Raw genomic sequence first — 26,171 nt, forward strand, 5'->3', positions numbered from 1 at the left:
GAACAGTATCCCCAAATGAGGACAGAGTTCCTGAGTACAACAATATAATTTGGCCCCTTCTTATAGAAGAAACACTGCTTTCCACCACACATTAGAGATTTCAACAGGAGAGACACAAGGAAGGGATGTTACGGCCGCTAAGACAAACCTGCAACGCGCCAGTAACTGTTAAGTCCTGACACGCGTCGTGCGTGAGGATCTGGTGGAGGACAGACACGCCTAGTGGCCAGTGTCCGGGCGCTGAACAGACCCTGCCAGACCACAGCGACTTTCAGTGAGGGGGGGCCTGGCCCAGTGCCGCTGCTCCTCAGCACACGGGCCTCACCTGGGAAGTGCACGTGCTCCTCTGCGTCTCAGCCTTGGGCACCAGCACAAGGGCCTGAGGGGCTTGTCTTTCTCCCCTCAATTATCCGTCTTTTTAGAATTAACTGTGTGTATTCTGGTCTAACTACGCAATAAATATAACAAATACATACCACTGAGTCGTCTCTGGAGTGCTTCTTCCTCTAGGGTAATGATATAAATTTGCTCATCCAGGTCTTCAAGAATCTAAATATAAAGACCACACTATTGAATAATACATTACAAAAGCAGTGTTTATGAGAATATTTAGGCTACTTGGCCTATAATTTAGACAACCATTCAAATTAATAGGAATCTAAAATAAAAATGCTCGAACTATTCTATTTGCAAATCAAGTAAAAAGTCTTAGTACAGAACTAAGCGAACTGAAAGCTGATTCTCACAAAATCTACATACATCTAAATTGGGGTTGTTTCAGTTTAAAGAATGAAAGAACTCTGCAACTCTCTCAAAGGCACACAAATGCAAGCATTCTAAACATCCAAAAAGCTGAATGCAGTAACCTCTTCGTGCCCAAGCCAGTTCTCTGGAGCTGGAAGGAGCAGATCATCCAGTCCAATAATGGTTTCTCATCTATTAATACATTAACCTGCATGATGTGTAGAACAAGAAATCCATAAATGAAATCACTACCATTCATACTTTCCATTTACATCATCTTTATATACTAAAAGATGTCCACAAATATCAAACACTGGGATTATGAAAATCACCCCACAGACCGAACCCTACCGAGTGCTGAACACACACATTCACTACCAGAGCATACAACATTAGTAAAATCAACCACCAGAAAAACCCACTAATCAACAGCCAATTTATATGGGATAGTCTCTGCACTGTCTTCATTACTGATAAAACCTAAAAGCTTTATTATCACAGGTGGGAAATTTATTATCACTTTGGCCACCTGATGAAAACAACTGACTCCTTAGAAAAGACCCTGATGCTGGGAAAGATTGGAGGCAGGAGGAGAAGGGGATGACAGAGGATGAGATGGTTGGATGGCATCACGGACTCGATGGACATGAGTTTGGGTAAACTCTGGGTGATGGACAGGGAGGCCTGGCGTCCTGCAGTCCATGGGGTCGCAAGGAGTCGGACACGACTGAACTGAACTCATCACGGCTGGCCTCCTTGAGCCAATCTTAAGTATCTTCCTAGCTCTGGGAAAACTCCGAAAGAAGCCCAGAACTGTTATTAATGTTGTGTCCTTCAACCCCAAACTACTTATTTCTCAGCAAAACAATAAACTGTGAGTTGCTGGACAAAACAAAATGATGGAAATCCTACATATTAATACATATATCCTTTCAGAACCCTGATGAGGCATTTTCAGAAAAAGGAGTTTCAATCATGCAATCCCTATCAAGTATCAAAGCAATCCAATAATTCCCAGTATTTGAACAAATTTATGGCCTAGGGCTGAAAACAAAATAAAATAATTAAATAAGAATATATAGTAAGAAACAAGTAATTATAAGAGATGGCCATCTTGTGAGCCCAGGAGGAATGGGAAGAAAGGGGTGGCCCTCCCGCAGCAGCCGAGACCCCAACACTCCAGTCTCTGGAGGAAGAAGGGTCCATGGAAGCCCCAGGGGGAGCCCTTAAACAGGGCTGAGTCATCCAAGGCAGATTTCCCGCTGTGAGGAGAGCATGGGCCACACCTCTGTGGGCCGCGAAACAAAGTTCCTTTTCCATCAAGGTTCTCACCACTTTCTACTGTTTGGACCACAACAGACACCTTCTACTTTTCTCAAGGTCTAACACATACAGAGGGGCCCTCCCTGGTGGCTCACCCAAAAAGAATCTGCTTGCCAAACAGAAGACCTGGGTTCAATCTGGGCTGGGAAGATCCCTTGGAGAAGGAAATGGCAACCAACTCCGGTAATCTTAGCGGGAAAATCCTGTGGACAGAGGAGCCTGGTGGGCTACAATCCATGGAGTCACAAATGAATCAGAAATGACTGAGCAACTAAAGAACAAGAACAAGAACACCGAAGGATTTCTTCCAGCTGTGCAGCTGCCCACTGATGGCTCGCCACCACGGGGACGTGCTGGTGTGAGTGAGTGACACAGATGAAGCCCACAGAAGCACAGATGTCTGCGTGAGGGCTGGCATGCTTCATCCCATCATTCCACAGCAACCCTGTGAAAAACAGACTCTTTTCACCCCACCCTGTGACACGCCACCAAACTAAGGTCTGGCAAAGGAAAGTTATCTGCCTTCAAAGCCTGTGCTCTTAGCCAGTCTGGGCTGATGGGGACCTAAATATGGATCGGACTTAGTCCTTGACCTCAAACAGCTTATATTCTATGTTCAGGACAGACATGAAAAAAAAATTATAGAATTGAAATCAAAGGCATAAATGAAGCTAAAATAAAATGTTACAGAAGTTCGGAGGAAGAAAGATTCCCAGCTTCTATCTGGGAAGAAAAAAGTCTTCACAAATGTTTTTGATGGTAGTATCATAGTACCTGGTAGCTTCATTTACCAAAAGGAGAAAAGGCATTCCAATCAGAGCAAATGACAAGCAGAATACCCAGCTGGGGAGGTACAAAGTACACTCAGCAACAGAAGGGCTCAAACTCTCGTTCTTAATGTAGAACAAGCGGCGGCCTAGAGTCCCGGCTCGGAGACGAGCCTCTGGGTTCAAGCCCTGCCCCATCCTCTCAGATCTGTGATCTTGTACAAGCTAACTGATCTCCCTAACTGCAGATAATTCAAGCATAAAATAAGAACACCATGACCAAACTTATGGGCTTATCATCAGGATTAAATGAAGTTATGAAAAATGATATTAAAGGAAGTACTCAGTGCACACATACAGCAAATACTTAATTACTAAATAAATAACCATTATTATGAGATGTTAGGAATAAGAAAAGTCTGAAGATGTTATTAATGACTGACAAGTTTGGGAGAAAATAAGCTTGGGGAGGGGAGATAAATAAGTAGTTTGATTCTTTATCTGTTGGGTTTTCAACTTCATGGGGTAATCAATTATAGCATTTAAAATATACTGTAGTTTATATTCATTATCTTTTTCTCACTAGAAATAGACATTTAGAAGTGAGGTGGAAGTGGCAGAATGCTCAGGAAACCAGAGCAGAGCACCATTAACCCAAGGATAGAACTTGAAACATTTGCCTATTTTAGGGGGCAGAAAGTAGAAATGGAGAGAGAGATCAAAAAAACAAAACAAAACATCCAGAGAATTAGGAAGAAACTAAATGAATACCATGTCACAAAACCTCTTTAAGAGGAAAGCAAATTTCAAGATTTAATAGCATATGTATTATATTTGAGTGTGTACACATTTACATAACAGGTAAAAAAAAATCCATTGTTTTAAAAAATATGAAGATTGCCATTAAAAAAAAACTTTCAAAATTAAGCAAACATTTCCTAAAAGAATGTCTACTATGATATTCTCTGCTTCTTTCCCTTGATGAATCACCCTGACAGGGAAGAAAACATATAACCATGAAAATTTAATAAGTACAACTAGTGAAATACAGACCAAGGGGAATATGGAAATGCGACGCGAGAAGCTTCACTGTCGTGGCTGGGAGGAGGGAGGCAGGGCTCGGAGCTGGTGTCAGAGCCGGGGCTCCAGGGTGCTGCCAGGGGGCCGGAGCAGGCAGGAGGCAGTGGCGAGGGAAAGGCCCTCGCCGGGCCTGGGAAAGGGGGAGAACCCAGCATGCTCGGCACAGCACGCCAGCTGGGAGGCTGACCGGAGTCACAGACACCCGGGAGGCCACGGCGGGAGGGGCGGCTCCAGGAAAACTTAGGGCGGACAGGTGTGAAGGCCTTCTTACATGTGCACAGTTCAGACCGGAATATGCAGGCAATGAAAATAACGGAAGTGACAAACTCTCTAGATACAGGTAAGAATTATTTTCATATTGTTAAATACTTGACAAAATAGCTAGAAGCCAAAGTATGAGTGTGTGTCTCCAGTCGCTTCAGTCATATCCAACTCTTTGTGACCCCATGGACTATAGCTCACCAGGCTCCTCTGTCCATGGGATTTTACTGACAAAAATACTGGAGTGGGTTGCCATTCCCTCCTCCAGGGGGCCTTCCCAACCCAGGGATCAAACTTGCATCTCCTGTGTCTCCTGCAATGCAGGCAGATTCTTTACCACTGAGCCACTGGGGAAGCCCAGAAGCCAAAGCAACTTAGGAACAAATCATCAAAACTACTATCAACTGAAAATTATTTTAAAATGAATATACAGTATTTCTGCGATTAAAGGGGAAGGTGTAATTCAATTAATCAAGATATAATATGCAGGCAAATTTTCAGGAAATAACTGCTTTGTAATTCTAAGAATATATATAGTAAACTTTGAAACATAAAAGTTATTACTATTTGATATAAGATCAGTTCAGTTCAGTCGCTCAGTCGTGTCTGACTCTTTGCGACCCCATGAAATATAAGATAATGGACACTTAAAATACCTCTAAATATCTGTACATTTTGTCTTCAAATCTGTTAGAAGCATTTTCACCTGTGTGCCTCTACGTTGCATTTTAAGAGCAAAAACAAATTTGGTTTCCAAAGATGAAAAAATTGAAAACAAAACAGTAGCAATTTGGGGCATCCATATATAAAAATATTCTGTTTGTGAACACTAGTTTAGAACCTGAGAGATGTTCAAATGTGTAAGTATTTATTTAACAGACAAGACGCTTCACGACGACATACTCACTGTTGGCTTCACCAACAGCTGCCCCATGACAGTGAACATGCGGGAGAGGCCGACTGGAGTGCACACTGCGGAACAGAGAGAGCTTCCTTCAGAGTTAGGAGAGACCGCGGGCCCGAGATACGCCAGACTCAAGGGCTGCTGCCGTGAGAAGACGCTCCGTGCGAGCCTAGGTTTCCCCGGTGTTCCGTCACAGGGCTCCTCATATCACCACTAGAGACGCTCTTGGGGCTCGCACGCGGAGGGTGGGCATTCTTGCACTTAAGGGAGACTTGTGAAGACCAAGGAGGGGCAGGAGATGCCAGACTCCAGCAGCTGAATCACAACAAGGGCTCTCACTTCAAAGAAGTCAAAGAAAACCAGCCAGAAAACAGGCTGCATTTCAAGTGCCAATGCTAACCACCCGCAAATGACGACAATACACTGACGTCGTTTTACCCACACTCATCTGCTCACAGTGCTGCCGAGATACGACGTGATGCTTCAGGGAAAACAAAACATATTGTGAAGAAAAAAAGACCACGAATTCATCAAACAGAATTTGCCAGTTACCACTCAAAGACAGGAGGCAGTGCCGTGGCTGGGGTGGGGCAGCAGGGAGAGCTGGGGAGCGTGTCTGACTCTGTGTCCCCTCCCTTTCTCTCTCCAGCTCCGTGCAACTGGCTTTCTTTAGAGAAAACCAAAGGTATCTTATTGGTTCAAGGTTTCAGTGTATCAAAATTTATCTTGAACATACAAAAAAAAGTTAAGAGCCAACTTTAAAAACAAAATCTCCAAGCTGTTAAAGAACCTCATCAGGAAACTTGCCCATAATTTTCTAGAACACAGAACAACTCTGCTTTAACATCAGTATTATGTCAGAAAAATACTTACAGAGAAGTAACAAGCATCCCATCAACGATATACAGGAATATAAATAAGGTAGGTAGAACTCCCAGAGATCTGTTAAAAAATGTAAATATTTTAGTACATCCAAAATACTGTGCATTAAGACACAGACTGACTATAGATAGTAAACATCATAATTGCCTACTTCAGTCTACTAAACCATGTAATTTCTAAATTGTACAATAAAAAGATCTAAAACAGAAGAACAGGAAATAACTCTTTTGCAAAACATGTTTAGAGGGAGAAAATAAGCCTCCATGGAATTTTAAGAACAGAAACCAATTAACCAAAGGGGGGACAAAAAGGTCTGAAAAGCTGCTTGCTCATTCTATATACAAGAAACACATAAACATTCATTTCTTTCCTTAAACATGTCAAAAGACTTTTTAATTCTGTAAATTAACAATATGGATTAACTATACAAGGATTATTACATAATAATATACAAAGAATTATTAAAATGTTTTAAAACGTGAACGTGTAATCATATTCCAAACCGTAGTCTCCCTTAGAGAAACTGGTTTGCACGCGTCAGTCCGCACCATGTAAGGACTCCATGCTGGCAGCGTCGTTGTCGATGAGCGCTGAGGCCACCCACACGATCCCCAGAATAAGCAAGGCCAGGAGGATGAGCATGACCAGAGTTTCTAAAATTCGGGCTCGGATTCCCTGAAAAATACAACAAAGACTTAATTTTTTAATTTTAACACATTGAACACCTGGGCTTCTGTCGATGTGAAAACAAAAATTCTTTGGAAGGGGAGGAAATTTATATTTCTCAGCAAGACAAAAAACACTAACTGCTTACTGTTTGTAATGTTCAGACTGACTTTTCTTTTGAAAATTATGTAAAACACCATTAAGCTTTGAAGAAAGTACCCAAAAAATTCTTTAAAAAAACATTTTGCAGAGCCATTTTAAACAATTAATGACTTTCCTAGCACTTTCCACCACCAGAGTAGATTAACGAATTTTTATTTGTGATTCTTTTTTTTTTTTAATTTGTGATTCTAATCAAGGGATTACAAGGCTAATTAAGGCATGCTGCCAAGCAGTTCTGTGAACACCCAACTTGGTGAGAGCACAAAGCGCCATCTACTGGAGAAGGCAGGAATCCCGCCGGCTCCCCACAGCCTCCGGCGCCCTCTAGCGGCCGGATGAAGGCCTCTTCACAGTGGCCCAGCCTCAGAAACCATGCGGACAGACGGGATCAATATTTATATCAATTAAACATCACTCCTTTGTCCACATTAGATTGAATTTTTCACTAAGTCCACCAGGATGGAATACAATAAAAAATCATTGTGTACAATTTTAAATATATAAAACAAATTCTGACCTCAGGGCCAAACAAGAGGCCAACTTAAATTTGAAACCTAAGGGACTAGGCAAAAAAGAAAAACTTTCTCATGTTCTTAGAAAGTTATCAAATGACTGAATCTATACTTAGATGTAAATATTCATATTGTTTTTTTATACTGTAACATAACAAAATTATAAGTATATCCATGTTTCTCAAATCACGTAATATGTCCTTCCATATTAAAAAGTCAAGATATGACCTATATATAAAATCTAAAATATGGACTTATTTCCATGTTGCTCTAAATGTTACTTTCTAATTTCTGATTTACAGAAACAGGTTGCAATTAAATCACAGCTCCTCAAATTCAGTAAGAAAGGAAATGTCCTAAAGCCACGGCCAAGCGTTCCCAGCCTGAAGTGATGACTCAGACTTCCCTTACCACAGGGTGGCCCCTTGTAGGTGAAAATGTATCTGGTAAAGGACCCCCCTGCAATGTGGGAGACCTGGGTTCAATCTCCGGGTTGGGAAGATTCTCTGGAGAAGGGAAAGGCTATCCACTGCAGTATTCTGGCCTGGAGAATTCCATGGACTGTATATCCACGGGGTTGCAAAGAATCGGACATGACTGAGTGACTTTCACTTCACTTCTTCAAAGTTAAGAGTCAGTGCCCCTTACGTGCTCAAAGCAAGGGAGGCTGGTGAACCAGAGCGATGACCACCTGCATCGGACTTAACACGTTAGCTCTCACAGCAGCTACGGCTCAAGTGGGAGGAAACAAGAACAGTCACAAAACAAACCACTAAAAAACACACTTCTACTTTTCTGAAGAACTCTGAACCTACACTTCACAACTTTCAAACCATTTAGGATACCAAAACATGACCACTACCTTTTAGCAGTGATTTCTTTTTCCCCCTCCTCCTCTTTCTAAGCAAGAATCTTTTAATTACACCTTAAATATGATCTGGAAAGTCTATAAAGAAAACACATTAAAAGAGTAGGCTCTGGAGTGTATGTATTACAATCTCAGCTTCATCTCTTCCTGCCTCTGACTGCAGCCCAAACCCTGCCAGCCTCCAACTAGCCCACAGGAACACCTGGGCTCACAAAACACGTAACACATGTCTGAAGCATCATCACACATGAGCTAAAGAGCAGTGTTACTCACAACTACGAGACTTGATGTCCAAAAACAGGGCATTTTACTACAATAATATGTTACAATTATTACACCCAGCAATTACAATAATGTAACATTAAGTTACAGTGAGTGCTATAATGATAATAAATTTGGGGAACCAGGCACCAGTAAGACTTACATACCTCCTCTGACATTTTGGTAAGAACTGGTGGTGATTTAGTTGCCAAGTCGCCAAGTCGTGTCTAACTCTTGCGACCCCATGGACTGTAGCTCACCAGGCTCCTCTGTCCATGGGATTTCCCAGCCAAGAATACTGGAGTGGGTTGCCATTTCCTTCTCTAAGAGATCTTCCCGACTCAGGGATCAAACCAGAGTCTCTTGAATCTCCTGCATCTGGCAGGTGGATTCTTCTACCAGCTGAGCCACCAGGGAAGCCCGTGGTAAGAACTGTTTCTTAGCAATTCAATCTGTTTTTCATCAAATCTGTTCCTCTGCGTGGTTCTCTCCCACATCTGAGCATCTCACCAGCAGAGGTGGGCAGTTCTCATTCTGGACCGTCTTTTCAAGGATATCTGCACAGCGATCGGCGTGGGAAGACAGAGACACTGTCTCTGCAGCAGAGGCAGGTCTGCCTCCTTTATAGCGTCAAAGAGGAGGTCCCCCCACAGAGCAGAAGCCAGGCCGGTTTGCTGCAGGGTCCCCTCGGTGCGGGGCTCCGCAGCTGTGACACGAGCCCACTGCGGGGACAGCTTCCACTGGGCCGCGTCGCCCCTGTGGGCCCGGGGCCTGGGGAACTGGCAGGAACAGCGGGCTGCTGCACTTGCAGGCTGAGGAATGAAGTCCCCAGCGCGTCGGACCAGGAGTCTGTGTCTACAGCCAGCGTCTGTGAAGCTGGCCAACTAACCTGTCACCTTGCAAGTACCGTAATGTCTCAGATCCTGGCAGTTTCAGACAGCTTTGGGCAGCTTTCTGGGAAGAACAGACAAGGGCCCACACGGTTGGGTTCAGGGCCAGGATCGAGCCATGAACCCTCTCACCCAGGCCTCAGACAGGCAGAAGTAAGGGCGCCCTGCCCCGCCCCGCCCCACCCCGCCCCGCCCCACCCCGACGGCTGGCATACGTGGGGGCTGACCCCTGGCCTGGTACAGCTCCCTCTCCCCTGAGTGGAGCAGGAAGGGGTCTTCTCGTGAGCATGTAAGAGCAAGCCCTGCAAGGCCAGCTGACAGGAACCGTCCTGCACGTACCACGGCTACAGGGAACTGCTTTTCTGTACGCTTGGTGCCCTGCCATATTTTTCCAAAAGTTTTAGAGTGGATGTGGATGACTTAAGATACAGGAGAACAGACTAATGTTGTCTTTAATTTTCAATATTTTCTTAAAATAGTAAATGTCCAAGAGTCTGGAACCCGAAAGAATAACTTTTAAAAAATATCCAAGTTTGGTTTATGAGACAGACAGTAGACAGGCCTGTTAAGAGCCCCAGCCAGAGTAGCAGACCACCGGGCTCAAGTCCTGTTTCCATCCCTGACCCACTGTGTGACCTCGGCCAAGCGCCTACAGCCCGCCGTGCTCAGCTTCCTCCCTTGTAGAATGAGTTTACTAGAGACATCCCTACCTCACGGGTGGTTATCAGGACCACATGAGTGAACGTGTGCGGCGTGCTGAGCGCAAAGTCGGGTGTCATGACTCAAACTGTTGCCTCTGCATCTGGAATCTCCAAGACTTGGGAATCCACCTATCACTCATGCTTCTCAATTAAACGGAGACCACCGTTCACTGCCAGCACATTCCTCTTTTCCCGTCTACCATGTACAACTAGAAGAAACCAGACTGACTTCCTTGCCATGTGAGCACCCGGTGTACCAGAGCTTCCCCGGCTACAGGAGGACCTGAGGAGCTCACACGGAACCCTGTCTCCATTCCGTGGGTGCCCACGCACCTAACCGGACCCCTCATCTCTCGGGCCCCCCTCCAAGACCTCACCTGGGGCAGCTGCCCCCTCAGTCCAGGACCTCCTCGTCTCCCGCAATCTCTCCACCCTCTAACCTGGCCCTGGGCCTTCCTCCTCATGCTCCCCCCTCCTCTGAGCCTCCCAAGCCCTCCAACCAGTCTTGCTTTCACTGGTCTAAACCCCATAGTGAACTAGCACATTTTAGTGATAATTCAGCATCAGTAATGTTCTAGTATTCCTGGCCCCTTTAACTTCCACCAGACCAGTTTAATTTCACCTGGAAGCTACAGCATTGCTCAAGCAATTTATAGAATCAAGAGAAATCTTTGATACTGCCCTTCACAGTGGGACTCCAGTGTCACCCGGCAATCCTCATGCTGATCCGCAGCTAATACTTCCCTCAGACACACGTAAATGTCTTCCTGGCCTTGGTCCTAACCTCACACCCTGCGCCCTCCCATGACAGCTGACCTTACCTCTCCCTTAGTGAGACCCCTCAGCCCCCTTCCCCTTGTCCTACGTCGCTGTCTCCATTCCTATGTCTTTCATTCTGTAAAGGAAAGTATCTCAGATCCCTTTTCTCTGATGGCGCAATCTTCAGTGTTCAGCCTTTCACAAGCTGTATCAGGGCTTCTCAAACACTAACGTGTGCAGATTTATTGAGGGGCTTGTCAATCCCTGCGTACCAGCCCCTGTGGCTCCCCAGCCCATTCTTGTGAAGGTGGTCGCCCAGACAGACTGCTCCCTTCTTTCCTGGACGATCCTGCCTCCTCACATGGCCAACAAACCTCAAGTTTATACCTTTAGTCCAAATCACACCACAGAGGCCAAGGTCCATAATCTTAATCACCACCTCACCTTAGATACCTCACAGCAACTTTCAACTGAACCCGAAAATCAAACTCATCATGTTATCCCCTAAACCCGCTCCAGCTCAGTGTCACATGCCTCAATAAATGGCACCATTATCCACTTTGTTGTTTTTGCCAGACACTCTGGAAACATCCGTGTCACCTCCTTCCTGCGGCACCCCACCCCATCCCAACACACACACACACACACTCACACAAACACACACATCTGGACCCCGGTCCAGTCCAGCACCAAGTCCTTTCGATTCTTCCGTGTAATTACAGCTCAAATTCATCCACCTCTTTCTACTGCCACGGCATCTGTCTGGATGACACCCCAGCCTCCGAGCTACATCCTGGTCCCACATCCATACTCCTGTCCTTCCCTGACCTGCCGCCTATCTCGCATGGGCGTGTGTACCATCTCAGGACCCCTCCACTTGCTAACCTGGGACACAGATGCGTTACTGTGACAACAAACAGCAGGGCTCGAGCCTCACCAGCGCCGCCCTCCACCTGAGGGCCTGCACAGGCATATCCCTGAAGCTGGGCCTCGCTCTTCCTTCTGCTGTTTAAACAGTATGCAAAATAATTAGCGACACAAACAAACTGTTTAGGGTTAACTAGTACAGAACAGCACTGTCCAAAAGCTATTTCTGTGATCAAGGAAACGCGCTATTCCGTGCTATCCAATAACACAGCTAGTCACTGTATGAGTACACTGAGGACCAGAATAACAGAACGCAGCTCTTGTGACTGAAGAGCTGGTTTTTAATTTTATGAATCTTAGTTACCTTAGATTTATACAGCCGCACGTGGCTACTGGTTATCACACAGGTCAGAGAGACTGCTGACGGCCTGCTTCGGACAGAATCTCATGTTTAGCACTCTCTGTACTCTCAAGTACTTTCTGGCCATTTTCCTAAATTTAACCTTGATATAAAATTCTCTGAACACATCTCTCTGTGATTAACCATATTATATGTGAAAGTTTTTCTTGAAAGAAACAAGCTGTATCATTGCAAGAGGATGCTTTTTCTATTATAAATATATGAATAAAATCAAGAAGAAACGTCTGAAATGTACACTCACATGCTTAAGCAGCCAAATAAGAAACATTTAACCAGATAAACCTCTGCAGTCAAAGCACATGCACTCTTCAAAAATCTACTCCAAATTGATCACCATTTCTTTTGAAAGTAACAACTTATAAAAAGAAATTTTCTCATTTTCAGTTATTAATCTAAATTTTTTAAAAAGAGTAAATCAGGAATTACAGAAAAGGCTGCCACAGAGCAAGTCACTGCAATTACAGATTACGGTTATACTTGTCTATGAAATACTGAAGATGACTGACGTCATCAGAAACAAATGTCATACTGACCCGATGCACTGTGAGGCGAGGGTAATTGTTTTCCTTTTGTTAATTCGATTCCCTTTTCATGATTAAATGGGACAAAATCAGCCCAATATGAAATCAATTAAGTACCACATTTATGAGCTTTAGCAAAACCAACAGAAAAGCATAACAAATCTGTTCATTAAATGCAATGTGGCAGATTTTCCACCTTCAACAAAATCAGAATAGAGAGAGAAAGGGTGAAGGGACTATAAATAATCAGACTTCATTTGTTCATTTAGCATCAACCGGCTCATGTCTCAAAAATACACAAACTGTTATCATTACCTTTCTTTAGAACACTAAAATACTGCAAAGCCTGAAGAGTACAGGCTTTGTGGCATGTAGTGTGGAGTTTTTAAACTTTTGTGTGTGGTTCTGTTTACAAAGAAATGAAAAGCATTGTGAGAGCTTTTATCACTACCATTTATCACCAGCAGGACGGCATATAAGCAAAAAACTAGGCCTACTGCTCATCTTTCCATTAGGAGTCAGAATCAGGGGCTAGGACGCCCCCAGGGGAAGCTCCCTATCAACTTCATTCTTGCATAAGCTGAGCTAAAAGATGTGCCAGATGTCAGCATAACGGACTGAAACATCCTGCAATCGACAAAGTGGCAAACATTGTCAGAGTGGAAGCAGGTTCCCTGTTCATCTTAAAAAGTAAGAAACATCTCCAGAATATGAGATCACAGAACTACTCGTCATCATCAGTAACACTTGCTCACACAATTCTGAATGTTGTACCATGCCACACAGTACTAGGATTTCATGACCTTCATAACATTTTTATAAATACTTGTCTAACCCAGCCCCCAAAAACATAAATCTCAGTTACCTTAATGAAACACCATCCCTTTTATTGAAATCATAGTATAATAAGCACTCAGTGTATTAGTAAAAAAAATAAAATAAAACTTCAAAACAAACTACTTTCTTTCCGCCAAGGAAACATTGTTTTTAAGAAAAGTAAGCTATATACTTAATTACTTTAGTTTCATACTACTTGTAATGGAAATTACAATTATCTCAACATTTAACAGTTTAAATTAGATTAAATAGGCTAGTAAAGGCTACACACCAAATTTTGGTGCTGGTCAATTACATATTAAATGCTCTGCACTGAACATCAATGAAGTGAAAATCACAATATATTTACAAAAGCTCTAATGGTAAACTGATATGTTTCTATGGTGATGAACATTTAAACAAGATTTTGCATGGACATCTTGACCTCTTGGAAGGTATGTAAACACCACTTTATATACTATGTCTCCACCCATCAGAAAAGCCTGGGAAAAATTTCTACATTCACAGAACATTTAAAATAAATATCAAGCCATTGTTTCCATTCAACAAAAAGGGTCTCTTAGTAACATTAAGATAAGGTTTGCTCAGCATGACATCAAGACAGCACCAAGCATACACACAGTCGTCTGGGGAAGATCGATAGAAGTACTAATAAAGAACAGAACATAAAGGCAGGTATTAATTATTTTCAACCATGAAAAAACTACAAACAAGCATCCCTAGAGAGTCAAACATTTCCCCCTTTGCTCCCAAAGAAATCATTAAAAGGAGAGACAAAAAGCGTTTTGGTCCCAAGTCAAAGAAAACAGCTTTATGGAAAGCATTGTGAAAACTCTAGAATGAAGTGCTTTTTAATGTTAATATTTTCTGCGGTTTATTATATATACACATATTTATTTACTATAGTCATACAGGAGGAAAACTGAAAATGCTGAGACTCAAGGTATTGAGACTTGACAAAAAGGAAGCATTTTAGGGTTAAAATAACAACACCAACACTGCTAGTTCACTGCACCAAGACGTTCACTAGGTTTAAATTAATGGGCAGAAATTCTCAGGATTGTAAACAAACAAAATCCTCCACATTGCAAGTAAAATAAACAAATAGATACAGTGAATTTCCAACATGTAAATGAAAGAACTGAATTGTAAAAAGACTGCAGGGACTTTCCATCAAAATGTTTAAATATAACTCTAAATTGGGGAAAAACATTTGTCAGTACACTTGATCACATCAAAATAAACTAACGGTTGGCCAGTAGCGACCTTTTCTAATTCTAACTCTGTTCTAATAATTCTTTAGTAAAATCTGATGGAAAAGAAGAGAAGGGAACTATGTGCAAAGCTCCTACTATGTAGTTGCTTTATATGTAATCACTGAATATTCAAAATAAAGGCAAATTTATTATAAATGAGAAACTCACATCCCAAAAACGCAATAATCAGCCTACAGTCACTCTGTTCAAGGCCTGTCAGAGCTCTTTAATTCAGGTCTGTCAGCTTTTGAACCTGTGCTTTCTACCCGCAACACAAGACAGAAATAAGGCCTAAAAGACAAACTGATATAGAAAGAGAAGGTAGGAGGAGAAGGCTTAAAACGCACTAACAGTTCTAGGAAACGTATAATTTTAGTAAAGAAACTAATGCAAAATACACAAAAGCTTCTTTTACCAGAATACCAATTTTTCAATTCCATTTCATGCTGAGCAAATGCTCAGCCCTTTAATAGAACATTGTAGCCATTCCCTTACTAGTCCTTTCATAAAACACCCAGGCACAAGCTTCAATACAAACAAACTGAAAGAAGGATCATTAGGTTTATTATGATATTAATTAGTACAGTAAAACGTATAAGACACTAAAGGATACACTGTAACATAAAAGCAATTCCACATGGTAATTTAGGTAACAGTGTCATATTGCTTTTGTGGCAAAAAGTATACTTACACAAAAAGCACTAGGAATTCCAAGACACCACAGAAGAGCTATCCTTATGACACTGAACTAGGACTTACAAACTAGAGAGAAGTCAATGCCTGGCTTTGAGGCTTCAAAGGACAGGCTGACTCTCTCAATGCCGGTGATGACTAAGTTGAAGGCACGGCTCACTGACCATCTGAAAATCCTAGGGCCCTTAAGAATGATGCTAAATCTGCTCTGCCTGTGCTCTGTAAACGGAACAGAGCCTGGACGACAGCACATCTGCTGACAACATGCGTTACTGAAGATTTTAAGCCCACTGATGAGACCTACTGCTCAGACTAAAGTGAAAGTGAAGTTGCTCAGTCATGTCCAGCTCTTTGCAACCCCATGGACTGTAGCCTACCAGGCTCCTCCGTCCATGGGATTCTTCAGGCAAGAATACTAGAGTGGGTTGCCATTTCCTTCTCCAGGGGATCTTCCCGACCCAGGATCGAACCTGGGTTTCCCATATTGCAGGTAGACACTTTACCCTCTGAGCCACCAGGGAGGATTCCTTTAAAAAATTACTGCTCATTGACAATGTGCCTGGTCACCTAAGAGCTCCAATCGAGATGTACAGAGAGATTCAAGTTGTTTTCATACCTGCGAACACAACATCCATTCTGCAGCCCATGGATCAAGGAGTTATTTTGACTTTCAACCCTTGTTATTTAAGAAATACACTCTGTAAAGTTTTGGCTGCCATAGACAATGATTCCTCTGATGATCTGGGCAAAGTTATTTGAAAATCCGCTGCAAAGGACTCACCATTCTAAATGCCATTAAGAACATTCCTGATTCATGGGAAGAGGCCAAAACACCAATATTAACAGGAGACTGGGAGAGGTTGGTTTTGACCTTCACAGATGACTCTGAGGGGCTCAAGACTTTAGTGGAGGAAGTAACAGCAGATGTGGTGGAGACAGCAGGAGAACGAGAAGTGGAGCCTCAGTATGTGACTGAATTCATGCAATGTCATGATTAATTTTCACAGAAAAGCACTGCCTCTTAGGCATGAGCAGAGAAAATGGTTTCTTGAGATGGAATCTATTCCTGGTGAAGATGCTGTGAAGACTGCTGAAATGACAACAACGATTCAGAGTGTTACATAAACTTAGTTAAGGAGGTGGCAGCAAGGTCTCCAAGGCCTCCAATTTTGAAATAAGTTCTACTATGGGTCAAATGGTATCAAACAGCACTGCATGCTGCAGAGAAAGGAAGAGGCAATTAAGGCGGCAACCACAGCCATCTTACTTTAAAACTGCCACAGCCAACCTCCTCCGGCAACCTCCCCCGCTCAGCAGCCAGCATCAAGGCAAGACCCTCCAGAAGCAAAGATACTGACTCGCTGAAGACTCAGATGATGATTAGCATCTTTTTAGCAAAGAGGTGTTTTTAAATTAAAATACATACACTGTTTTTCAGACACAATGCTATTGCATATTTAATAGACTACAGTATAGTATAACCATAACTTTCATATGTACTGGGAAGCCAAAAACTCATGTGACTCGCTTTACTGCAATATTTATTCTCTTGTGGTGGTCTGGACAGAAACCCACAGTCTCTCCAAGGCTGTCAGTCTGTACACGGTGTAGGTATGTCTATTAAATACCTTCGGATATCCACCCAACTTAAAGGAACATCACCACAACCACTGACACCTGTGTAGCCCTCTGAACCATACACACCTGCAGCGCCAACCTGGTGACCACCAATCTGAACTGCCGCGCTCATCACTTGCTTTTTTTGAAAAGGCAGAGAAACCGGAGATCACAGTGCCACAACATCCACTGGATCGTGGGAAAAGCAAAAGAATCCCAGAAAAGTATCACTTGTGCTTCACAGACCACACCAACGCCTTGACTGGGTGGATCACAACAAACTGTGGGAAATTATTAAAGAGATGTGAATACCAGACCACTGTAGCTGCCTCCTGCGCAACCTGCAGGTCAAGAAGCAACAGTTAGAACCAGACATGGAACAACGGACTGGCTCCGAATTGGAAAAGGAGTACGTCAAGGCTGCTTATTTACATAACTGATATGAAGAGTACATCATGCAAAATGCCAGGCTGGATAAAGCACAAGGTGGAATCAAGATTGCCAGGAGAAATATCAATAACCTCAGATATGCAGATGACACCACCCTTACGGCAGAAAGCAAAGAGGAACTAAGGAGCCTCTTGATGAAAGTGAAAGAGAAGAGTCAAAAAGTTGGCTAAAAGTTCAACATTCAAAAAACAAAGATCATGGCTTCCGGTCCCATCACTTCATAGAAAATAGACGGGAAAACAATGGAAACAGTGACAAGACTTTATTTTCTTGGCCTCCAAAATCACTGCAGATGGTGACTAGAGCCATGAAATTAAAAGACGCTTACTCCTTGAAAGAAAAGCTATGACCAACCTAGATGGCTTACTAAAAAGCAGAGACGTTACTCTGCTGACAAAGGTCTGTATAGTCAAAGCCATGGTTTTTCCAGTAGTCATATACGGATGTGAGAGTTGGACTATAAAGAAAGCTGAGCTCAGAAGAATTGATGCTTCTGAATTGTGGTGCTGGAGAAGACTCTTGAAAGTCCCTTGGACTACAAGGAGATCAAGCCAGTCAATCCTTAAGGAAATCTGTCCTGAATCTTCAATGGAGGGACCGATGCTGAAGTTGAAACCCCACTTTGGCCACCTGATATGAAGAGCTGACTCTTTTGAAAAGACCCTGATGCTGTGGAAGATTGAGGGCAGAAGAAGGGGATACAGAGGATGAGATGGTTGGGTGGCATCACCAACTCAATGGACATGAGTGTGAAAGCTCTGGGAGATGAAGGACAGGGAAGCCTGGTGTGCTGCAAAGAGCCGGACACAACTGAGCAACTGAACAACAATGTGTAACATAAAATTTACCATTTTAACCATTTTTAAGTGTACAGTTCTGTGACATTAGGTACATTCACAGAGTCATACAACCATCACCACCATCCATCTCCAGAGCTTCTTATGTGCTCAAACTCTGCACTCATTGAACACTCACTCTCCATCTGACCCCAGCCCCAGCCCACCCACCATCCACTCCATGTCTCTGAGTCTGACTGCACTAGGATGCTCGCATGAGTGACGTCGTAACAGTGCTTGTCCTGCTGTGTCTGACTTTATTTCACTCAGCATAATGCTCTCAAGGTTTATCTGTGTTGTAGCATGTCAGAATCTCCTTCCTTGTTAAAGCTAATAATATTCCACTGTATGCACAAAGCACAATTTATCTATTAATCCACTGATGCATAGTGGGGCTGTTTCCAAGTTTGGGTAATTATTATAAATAATCCTTCCATGAAAATGGGTGTATATATATCTGTGGAGTCCTTGCTTTCTTTTGTGTACATACCCAGAACTGGAATCTGTGGACTGTATGATAATCATAATTTTTAAACAACCACCATACCATCTTCCACAGTGGCTGTCGTCATCCTATAGTCTGACTGACAATGCACACGAGTTTCAGTTCCTCGATATCCTCATCAATACTTGTTAGTTTCTGATTTTTTTTCCCTAGTAGCCAAATGGGTGTGGAGAAGGATCTCCCTGTGGTTTTGATTTGCATTTCCCTAACGCCTAGTGACGGAGAAGGCAATGGCACCCCACTCCAGTCCTCTTGCCTGGAAAATCCCATGGATGGAGGAGCCTGGTGGGCTGTAGTCCATGGGGTCGCGAAGAGTCGGACACGACTGAGTGACTTCACTTTCACTTCTCACTTTCATTCACTGGAGAAGGAAATGGCAACCCACTCCAGTGTTCTTGCCTGGAGAATCCCAGGGACGGGGGAGCCTGGTGGGCTGCCGTCTATGGGGTCGCACAGAGTTGGACACGACGGAAGCGACTTAGCAGCAGTAGCAGCAGCAATGCCTAGTGATATCAGGGTCTTCTCATGTGCTTATTGGCCACGTGTACGTCTTCTTCAAAGCAGTGTCTAAGTCCTTTGTTCCTTTTTAAGGATTTGATAGAGTAAGATCCATCACCATGTTCTTCAAAATTGTTTTGGCTATTCTTGGTTCTCTGCCTTCCATAGAATTATACTATCTCCTTGTCATGTGCTGTCAGATAACCTTAAAATTTTTAGTAGAGTTGTACTGACTCTTAAAAAAACCCTGAAAACTGGTATTGTTATCATATAAAGAAATTCATAAACATAAAAAAGCTACCCATTTACCTAGCTTTAACATCCTTCAATATGATTTTTTCTTTCCGTATATTATTTCAATAAGTTTTAAAAAATCATTTGTTGGGTTTATTTCAACGTATCTTAGTTGTCTTGCTATATAAAAGATATCTGTAATTAGATTTTCTGTTTGTTGTTTTTATTGATTTTTCTGTATTAATCCTACATCCAGCTTCCTTGCTAAATTTTCTTATTTGAATTATAATTTATCTTTAAATTCTACAGGATTTTTCAAAAGACAACGTCATCTGTTAATCAAGACTATTTTGTTCGTTCCTTTCAGTTCTTCCTTTTCTGGCCTAACTGTGGCTGGTAAAGAACTCCACTACAGTGCTATCTGTCACTAGAAATAAATGTACTCAAGATGGCTCTAATTATAAAGTAAATGCTTTTAACACTTTACTACCAAGAAGTGCCAGCTGTGGGAGTAGGGTGGACCCCCACTTAGTGAAAGTGTTCCTCAGCTCTTGGTCTGCTTTTAACCACGATGGTCATCCATTTCATGGATATGTTCTGTGTCTCTTCTGAGGTGCTCACTTGATTCTTTTCTCTCATTTACTCTCCTAATAGGAATTACAGTCATAGACTTTCTCATGTTAAACCAACCTTGATAGCTGAAATAATTCTTTTGAATGATGATCTTTTGTGTACACAGTTGGATTCAGTTTAGTATTTCCTGATTCGTAAGAATTCATGAATAAGAATGTCTATCATGTTCCTTTCTCATACTAACCATGTCTGCTTTCGGCATCAAGATTATACTAGTTCCATAAAACACAACTGTGCGTGCTCCATCTTCAGATCGCTGGACAAATCTGATGCAATTGTAGTTATCCATTTTTTAAAGCGTGTAGAAACATCCTGGAAACTGTCTCGACTTTTTTTTTTTTTTTTTTTTATCAGAATGACTTAACAGAACTTTCACTTCTGGCAGTACTGAGAACTAGGCATCCTTAATTCCCTCTGCCAAGACAACTCTAAACTGCTACATCAAATATTTTCAAATCTCTCTGAAATCTTCTTTTTGTCTATTAACTCTGAGCAGTACATCAAATTTGGTACCTCTCACAATGTTGACTTTTCCTAGTTGTCTGGTCACCTTCTGAGTCCCTGCTCATCTTTAACACACAAACTTTTTGTCCTGCTGCTGCTTCCTCTACCACCTCCCGCCTCTGGTGACGCTGGGTCTGAGAGGGACTGGGTGAGGCCTCTCAGGACCCTGTGCCCTCGTGGGCCTGTAAGCGTTTACCGGATGATCAGCCCCCAGGACCACAGGCTCTGTGTAAGTGTTCCTGGAGCTCGCTGGCGGCAGCTCCGCTCTGAGCACCTGGTCCTTCCTGTTCTTCACATCCTTCAGCACATGGTTTTAATTTCTGTTAAAACCAGGTTCAAGAAGAATTTAAGGAACACACATACTTGGATATCCAGAAATATTAAAATCAACCTGCTAACAGATGCAAAACTGGATAAGATCCTGTGGGACAATAAATGGAATGCTGGGTGCTATCTTTTGTGCAGGGAAGAAATCACTTACAGTTTCTATCAGACAAATTAATTTGCATCAGGCTTAGTTTCCTCCAGCTTCACTCTAACCCTAAGGAGATGAAACACAGCCAGGTCAACAGAACACTAGCCAAGGGGCACATCCCTGCAGGATCACACAATCCCCAGCATCCACTGGCAATACCCAGGGTCTCCTCCCTCTGTTTCCAAGTCTTGGACAATTTTCCCTGGCACTAGAAAATTTATGTACACAAAATAATTTATTAAAATAAAGGCACAAAATATATGTACACACTAATTATGATTACACAATAATCCAAGTACAAATGCTGAAAGGTAATTTGGAATTATATAAAATACAACATGGGGTTAATTGGCTTTCTCTACACTTGTTTAAATTATAATTAAAATATTAATGAAAAACCAATAGAAGTTACGATATACAGGAGAATCAGCCAAAATCATCAACCTTGTGAATATGCTTCATGCAAGCAAGTAAGAACCAGGAAAATGAAACGTTAAAGATCCTAGAATACAGACACATTTAGGAAAGGTTTATATACATTTGCAGAAATCATCTTGGAATCCTGAGAAAGAATTTCTAAACACTAGATTGGAAAAGATCTTCTTTAAGCAACTTTAAGGTCACAAGGTCCTAAAGGTCCTAAAGGAAATCAACCTTGAATATTCATTGGAAGGACTGATGCTGAAGCTGAAGCTCCAATACTTTGGCCACCTGATGCGGAGAGCTGACTCATTTGAAAATACCCTGATGCTGGGAAAGATTGAAAGCAGGAAGAGAAGGGGACGACAGAGGATGAGATGGTTGGATGGCATCACCAACTCGATGGACATGAGTTTGAGCAAGCTCCGGGAGTTGGTGATGGACAGGGAGGCCTGGCCTGCTGCAGTCCACGGGGTCGCAGAGAGTCAGACACAACTGAGCAACAAGGTCACGAGAGGCCAAAACAGCTACAAAGCTAAAGAGGAGAGGCCAAAAGAAAAGACTGTGCCACACACTTGCTGATGGAATCAGAGCCAATCCAAGCAGACACCACAGAGCCTCCGAGGTCTGGAAAAATGAACCAAGAATGCCCCAAAATTAACAAATAGCTGAGTTTCAGACGAAGGGTCCATAAAGCTAATAGGTAGAGAGACAGAGGAATCAGGGACATCAATTCAGGCTGACAGTTAACAAACACATAATTTTTTACCACAGAGAACAGGAAAAACATGTAATAAATAAATAATCAATCAGCTGTACTATCCCCAGCAGCAGCAATAGTACCTAACATACAAAAAGTGGTCAATAGGAATTAACTGAATGAACTAACAATGCTAGAAGACAATGCCATCAACAGAGCAGCAACGTTGAGATAAACGATAGAAAGCAAATGGGATCAAATCTATAGAGAAATGTCCACGGGAAATGACTAAAAAACAGAATGAAAATAAGAAGAGAATAGTGATTCCAGGTAGTACAAGCTGCAAAAAGTCCAAAAACATGTGTAATTATAAGATTTAAATATTAATATTAAAAATACTAGGTAATAGTAATATTACTGTGTACATTTCTTTAGAATAACTGGGTAACAGAAAAGTTTATTTAGCTTCACTCTTTTTAATCACCTCACAAAATTAACTACAGATAGATTTAAATATTAGATCTTCGTAAAAACTCCCAGAAAAGATAGCTAAAATAGAATAGACTATATTACTCATCCTTGGCTTTGAAGGAAAAATAACACTTTAATAACGTAAGCCAATATCAAATTACTAAGAAAGTGTAAGTTTAAAATGGAAAAAAGTGAGGATAAAATGAAATCAGGTTTTGTTGGCCTAGTTGTATGTCTGTTGTCAAGTAGTAAAGAATCTGCCTGACAAAGAAGGAGAGGCAAGAGATGTGGGTTCCATCCCTGCCTCAGAAAGACTCCCTGGAGAAGGGCATGGCGACCCACTCCAGTACTCTTGCCTGGAGAATCCCATGGACAGAGGAGACTGGCGGGCTACTGCCCATGGAGTCACAAAGGGCCCGACGTGACTGAGCACACATACACACGCTACCTGAGTTTCCTCATACAATTAACTGAGAGGCAATACCCCTTGTTATTAATAGGACCAGCTCAAAATTTTGTATGTTTTATGAATCTTAAAGTACATTAAATAAACTTTCTAATGTTTTAGAAACCAACATTAATTATATATTTATAAACACTTTAAATTAAAATTTAATTATACATTATGCTAAACTGATATTATAGTTCAGGCTGAGTGATAAAATGATACATCAGTTCAGTTCAGTTGCTCAGTCATGTCCGACTCCACAACCACATGGGCTGCAGCACGCCAGGCCTCCCTGTCCATCACCAACTCCCGGAGCCTGCTCAAACTCATGTCCATCGAGTCAGTGATGCCATCCAACCATCTCATCCTCTGTCATTCCCTTTTCCTCCTGCCTTCAATCTTTCCCAGCATCAGGGTCTTTTCCAATGAGCCAGTTCATTGCATCAGGTGACCAAAGCATTGGAGCTTCACCATCAGTCCTTTCAATGAATATTCAGGACTGATCTCCTTTAGGATTGACTGGTTTGTTCTCCTTGCAGTCCAAGGGACTCTCAAGAGTCTTCTCCAACACCACAGTTCAAAAGAATCAATTCTTCAGCATTCAGCTTTCTTTATGGTCCAACTCTCACAGCCATACATGACGACTAGAAAAACCGTAGCTTTGGCTAGACGAGCCTTTTTCGGTAAAGTAATGTCTCTGCTTTTTAATATGCTGTCTAGGTTTGTCACAGCTTTTCTTCAAAGGAGCAAGCATCTTTTAATTTCATGGCTGCAGTCACCATCTGCAGTGATTTTGAAGCGCAGGAAAATAAAGTCTGTCACTGTTTCCATTGTTTCCCCATCTATTTGCCATGAAGTGATAGGGCCAGATGCCATGATCTTAGTTTTTCAATATCTGATAATTGATAAAATGTTGAAAATGATACATAATACTTTGAAAAAACTGTTAGGCTAATTTCTTGGCTTGGCATCCCTCAACAATACAGGTAGTAATATCGAACCCCACTTCCTGTGAGGTAGAGGCCTGTGGACTCTCAGGGGACTTCTGCTCAGAGCTAAGGCTGACAGACATTCCCTTTGAGAGACAGAGAGAGAGAATGTGTGTGTGTGTGTGTGTGTGTGAGAGAGAGAGAGAGAGAGAGAGAATATGTGTGTGTGTGTGTGAGAGAGAGAGAGAGAGAGAGAATGTGTATGTGTGTGTGTGTGTGTGTGTGAGAGAGAAAGAGAGAGAATGTGTGTGTGTGTGTGTGTGTGTGAGAGAGAGAGAGAGAATGTGTGTGTGTGTGTGTGTGTGTGAGAGAGAGAGAATGTGTGTGTGTGTGTGTGTGTGAAACAAGTCTGCCCTTTTGCTGAGGGCTTTCAGTGGAGCTTGTTTCAACTCCCAGCCTGAATGTCCTGGACCAGCTGTAACTACCTCCCTCCCCTGATAGGATATCACTTTTTCAGTTACCACTTAAGTTTTCTTGTGCCTGTTTGATTTTGGTCCTTGGAGATTTTACGGAAGTGAGTTACAGACACAGTATTATTTAAAAAACGATGCTAGAAGGCAGTGTGGAAGCTACTTGGTGGCAGAATGAAACTGGAAGCAGAAAACACAGATGGACAGTGGCTTAAGTAATCCAAGTAAAAAATGATGAAGCCTGAACTAAGGTGATAACAGAAAGAGGTAGGACTCTTATTCAGGATACTGAAAGTATATTTTAAAGTTATATAATGCAGATTTTTATCACAACATAAAGTACTTCATTAAATCTCTTCTAAAAAAATCAGAAATATCATTTAATTCTAGGCCTTTAAGAAAGAAGCAAAAATCATTGAGATAAGATTTTCTGATACTTCAAAAAGGATTTTTTAAAAAATTTAAGTCTTCCACAAGTCTGTTTAAAACCAGACTGCTTAAAATTTAATACTTGTTAATTAACAAGAGAAACATTAATATCAAGTAATCCCAGTAAAATATCAAAGTATAAAAGCATTTAAATCCAATATTATAAAATAACTTAAAATTTCTTCTTTGTGTTTCAAGAAAGATAATAAGAAATGTTTCCTTTAAATTGACCATTTCAGTACATTTAATTCTTTTTCTGCTGTTGATGTAAGCTTTTTTGTTTTTGCCTACGCATCTTATTTTTAATGACTAAAAGAACATACATTTTATGTAATTTTTAACAGTTCAATTGCTTTCAAAGTAATCAGTCTGTAATAACAGTAAGAGCATGTCTTTGTAGATGAGAATTTCCTTTCCTTACCAGAAAGTGTGCAAATCAATAAATTTTCTAGTATAACTATTAATGACTTAAGTTTTAAAGAAAAGTAGATATACTACAACCTAAAATATTACTTCATGTCAAAATTATCAAACAATCTTATTGCTCTGGATGTGTCTGAACACACAACTTTTATTCTGGTACAAATGGGCCAAATAAACAGGCTGTAAAGTTCGCAAAGAGTCAGACACGACTGAGCGACTGGACTGAACTGAAAGTGATGGTATCGAGTCCCAGCTGTGCACGGTGCACATCTCATAGGGGTCACAAGATGTCACTGTGGCAGGCTAAACAAATGACTTTACAGACAAGTACAGTGCTGCTCAGTCGTGTCTGACTCTTTGCGACCCCATGGACTGCAGCCCGCCAGGCTCCTCTCTCTATGGAATTCTCCAGGCAAGAATACTGGAGTGAGCTGCCATGCCCTCTCCTCCAGGGGATCTTCCTGACCCAGGGATCGAACCCAGGTCTCCTGCACCGCAGGCAGATTTTTTATCACCTGAGCCACCAGGGAAGCCCAAATAAATATGAGTTTAAGTGCCCCCCAAAATAGAAGATTTTAACAATCCTAACTCTAGCTGCTTGGATGAGCTCTCGTCCTACAGACCTATTTATGTAAGGCACTCTCTGCTGCTGCTGCTGCTGCATCGCTTCAGTCGTGTCCGACTCTGTGCGACCCCATAGACGGCAGCCCACGAGGCTCCCCCATCCCTGGGATTCTCCAGGCAAGAACACTGG

General features: G+C 42.1%; 1 protein-coding gene across 7 annotated transcripts in view; it reads right to left on the reverse strand.

The window, feature by feature from the left end:
* Positions 1 to 26,171, reverse strand: part of LMBR1 (limb development membrane protein 1) — a 133,316-nt gene that overhangs the window by 52,024 nt on the left and 55,121 nt on the right. For all 7 annotated transcript variants that reach the window (XM_044947116.2, XM_006061405.4, XM_044947115.2 and 4 more), the window contains 4 exons: positions 6,510 to 6,636; positions 5,953 to 6,021; positions 5,083 to 5,147; positions 477 to 549 (listed from right to left, as the gene is read on the reverse strand). In XM_044947116.2, coding sequence (XP_044803051.1) covers positions 477 to 549; positions 5,083 to 5,147; positions 5,953 to 6,021; positions 6,510 to 6,636 — 334 coding nt within the window. The remainder of the gene's footprint in view (positions 1 to 476; positions 550 to 5,082; positions 5,148 to 5,952; positions 6,022 to 6,509; positions 6,637 to 26,171) is intronic.

The sequence above is a fragment of the Bubalus bubalis genome, chromosome 8 (genome assembly GCF_019923935.1).
Source record: "Bubalus bubalis isolate 160015118507 breed Murrah chromosome 8, NDDB_SH_1, whole genome shotgun sequence".
NCBI lineage: Eukaryota > Metazoa > Chordata > Mammalia > Artiodactyla > Bovidae > Bubalus > Bubalus bubalis.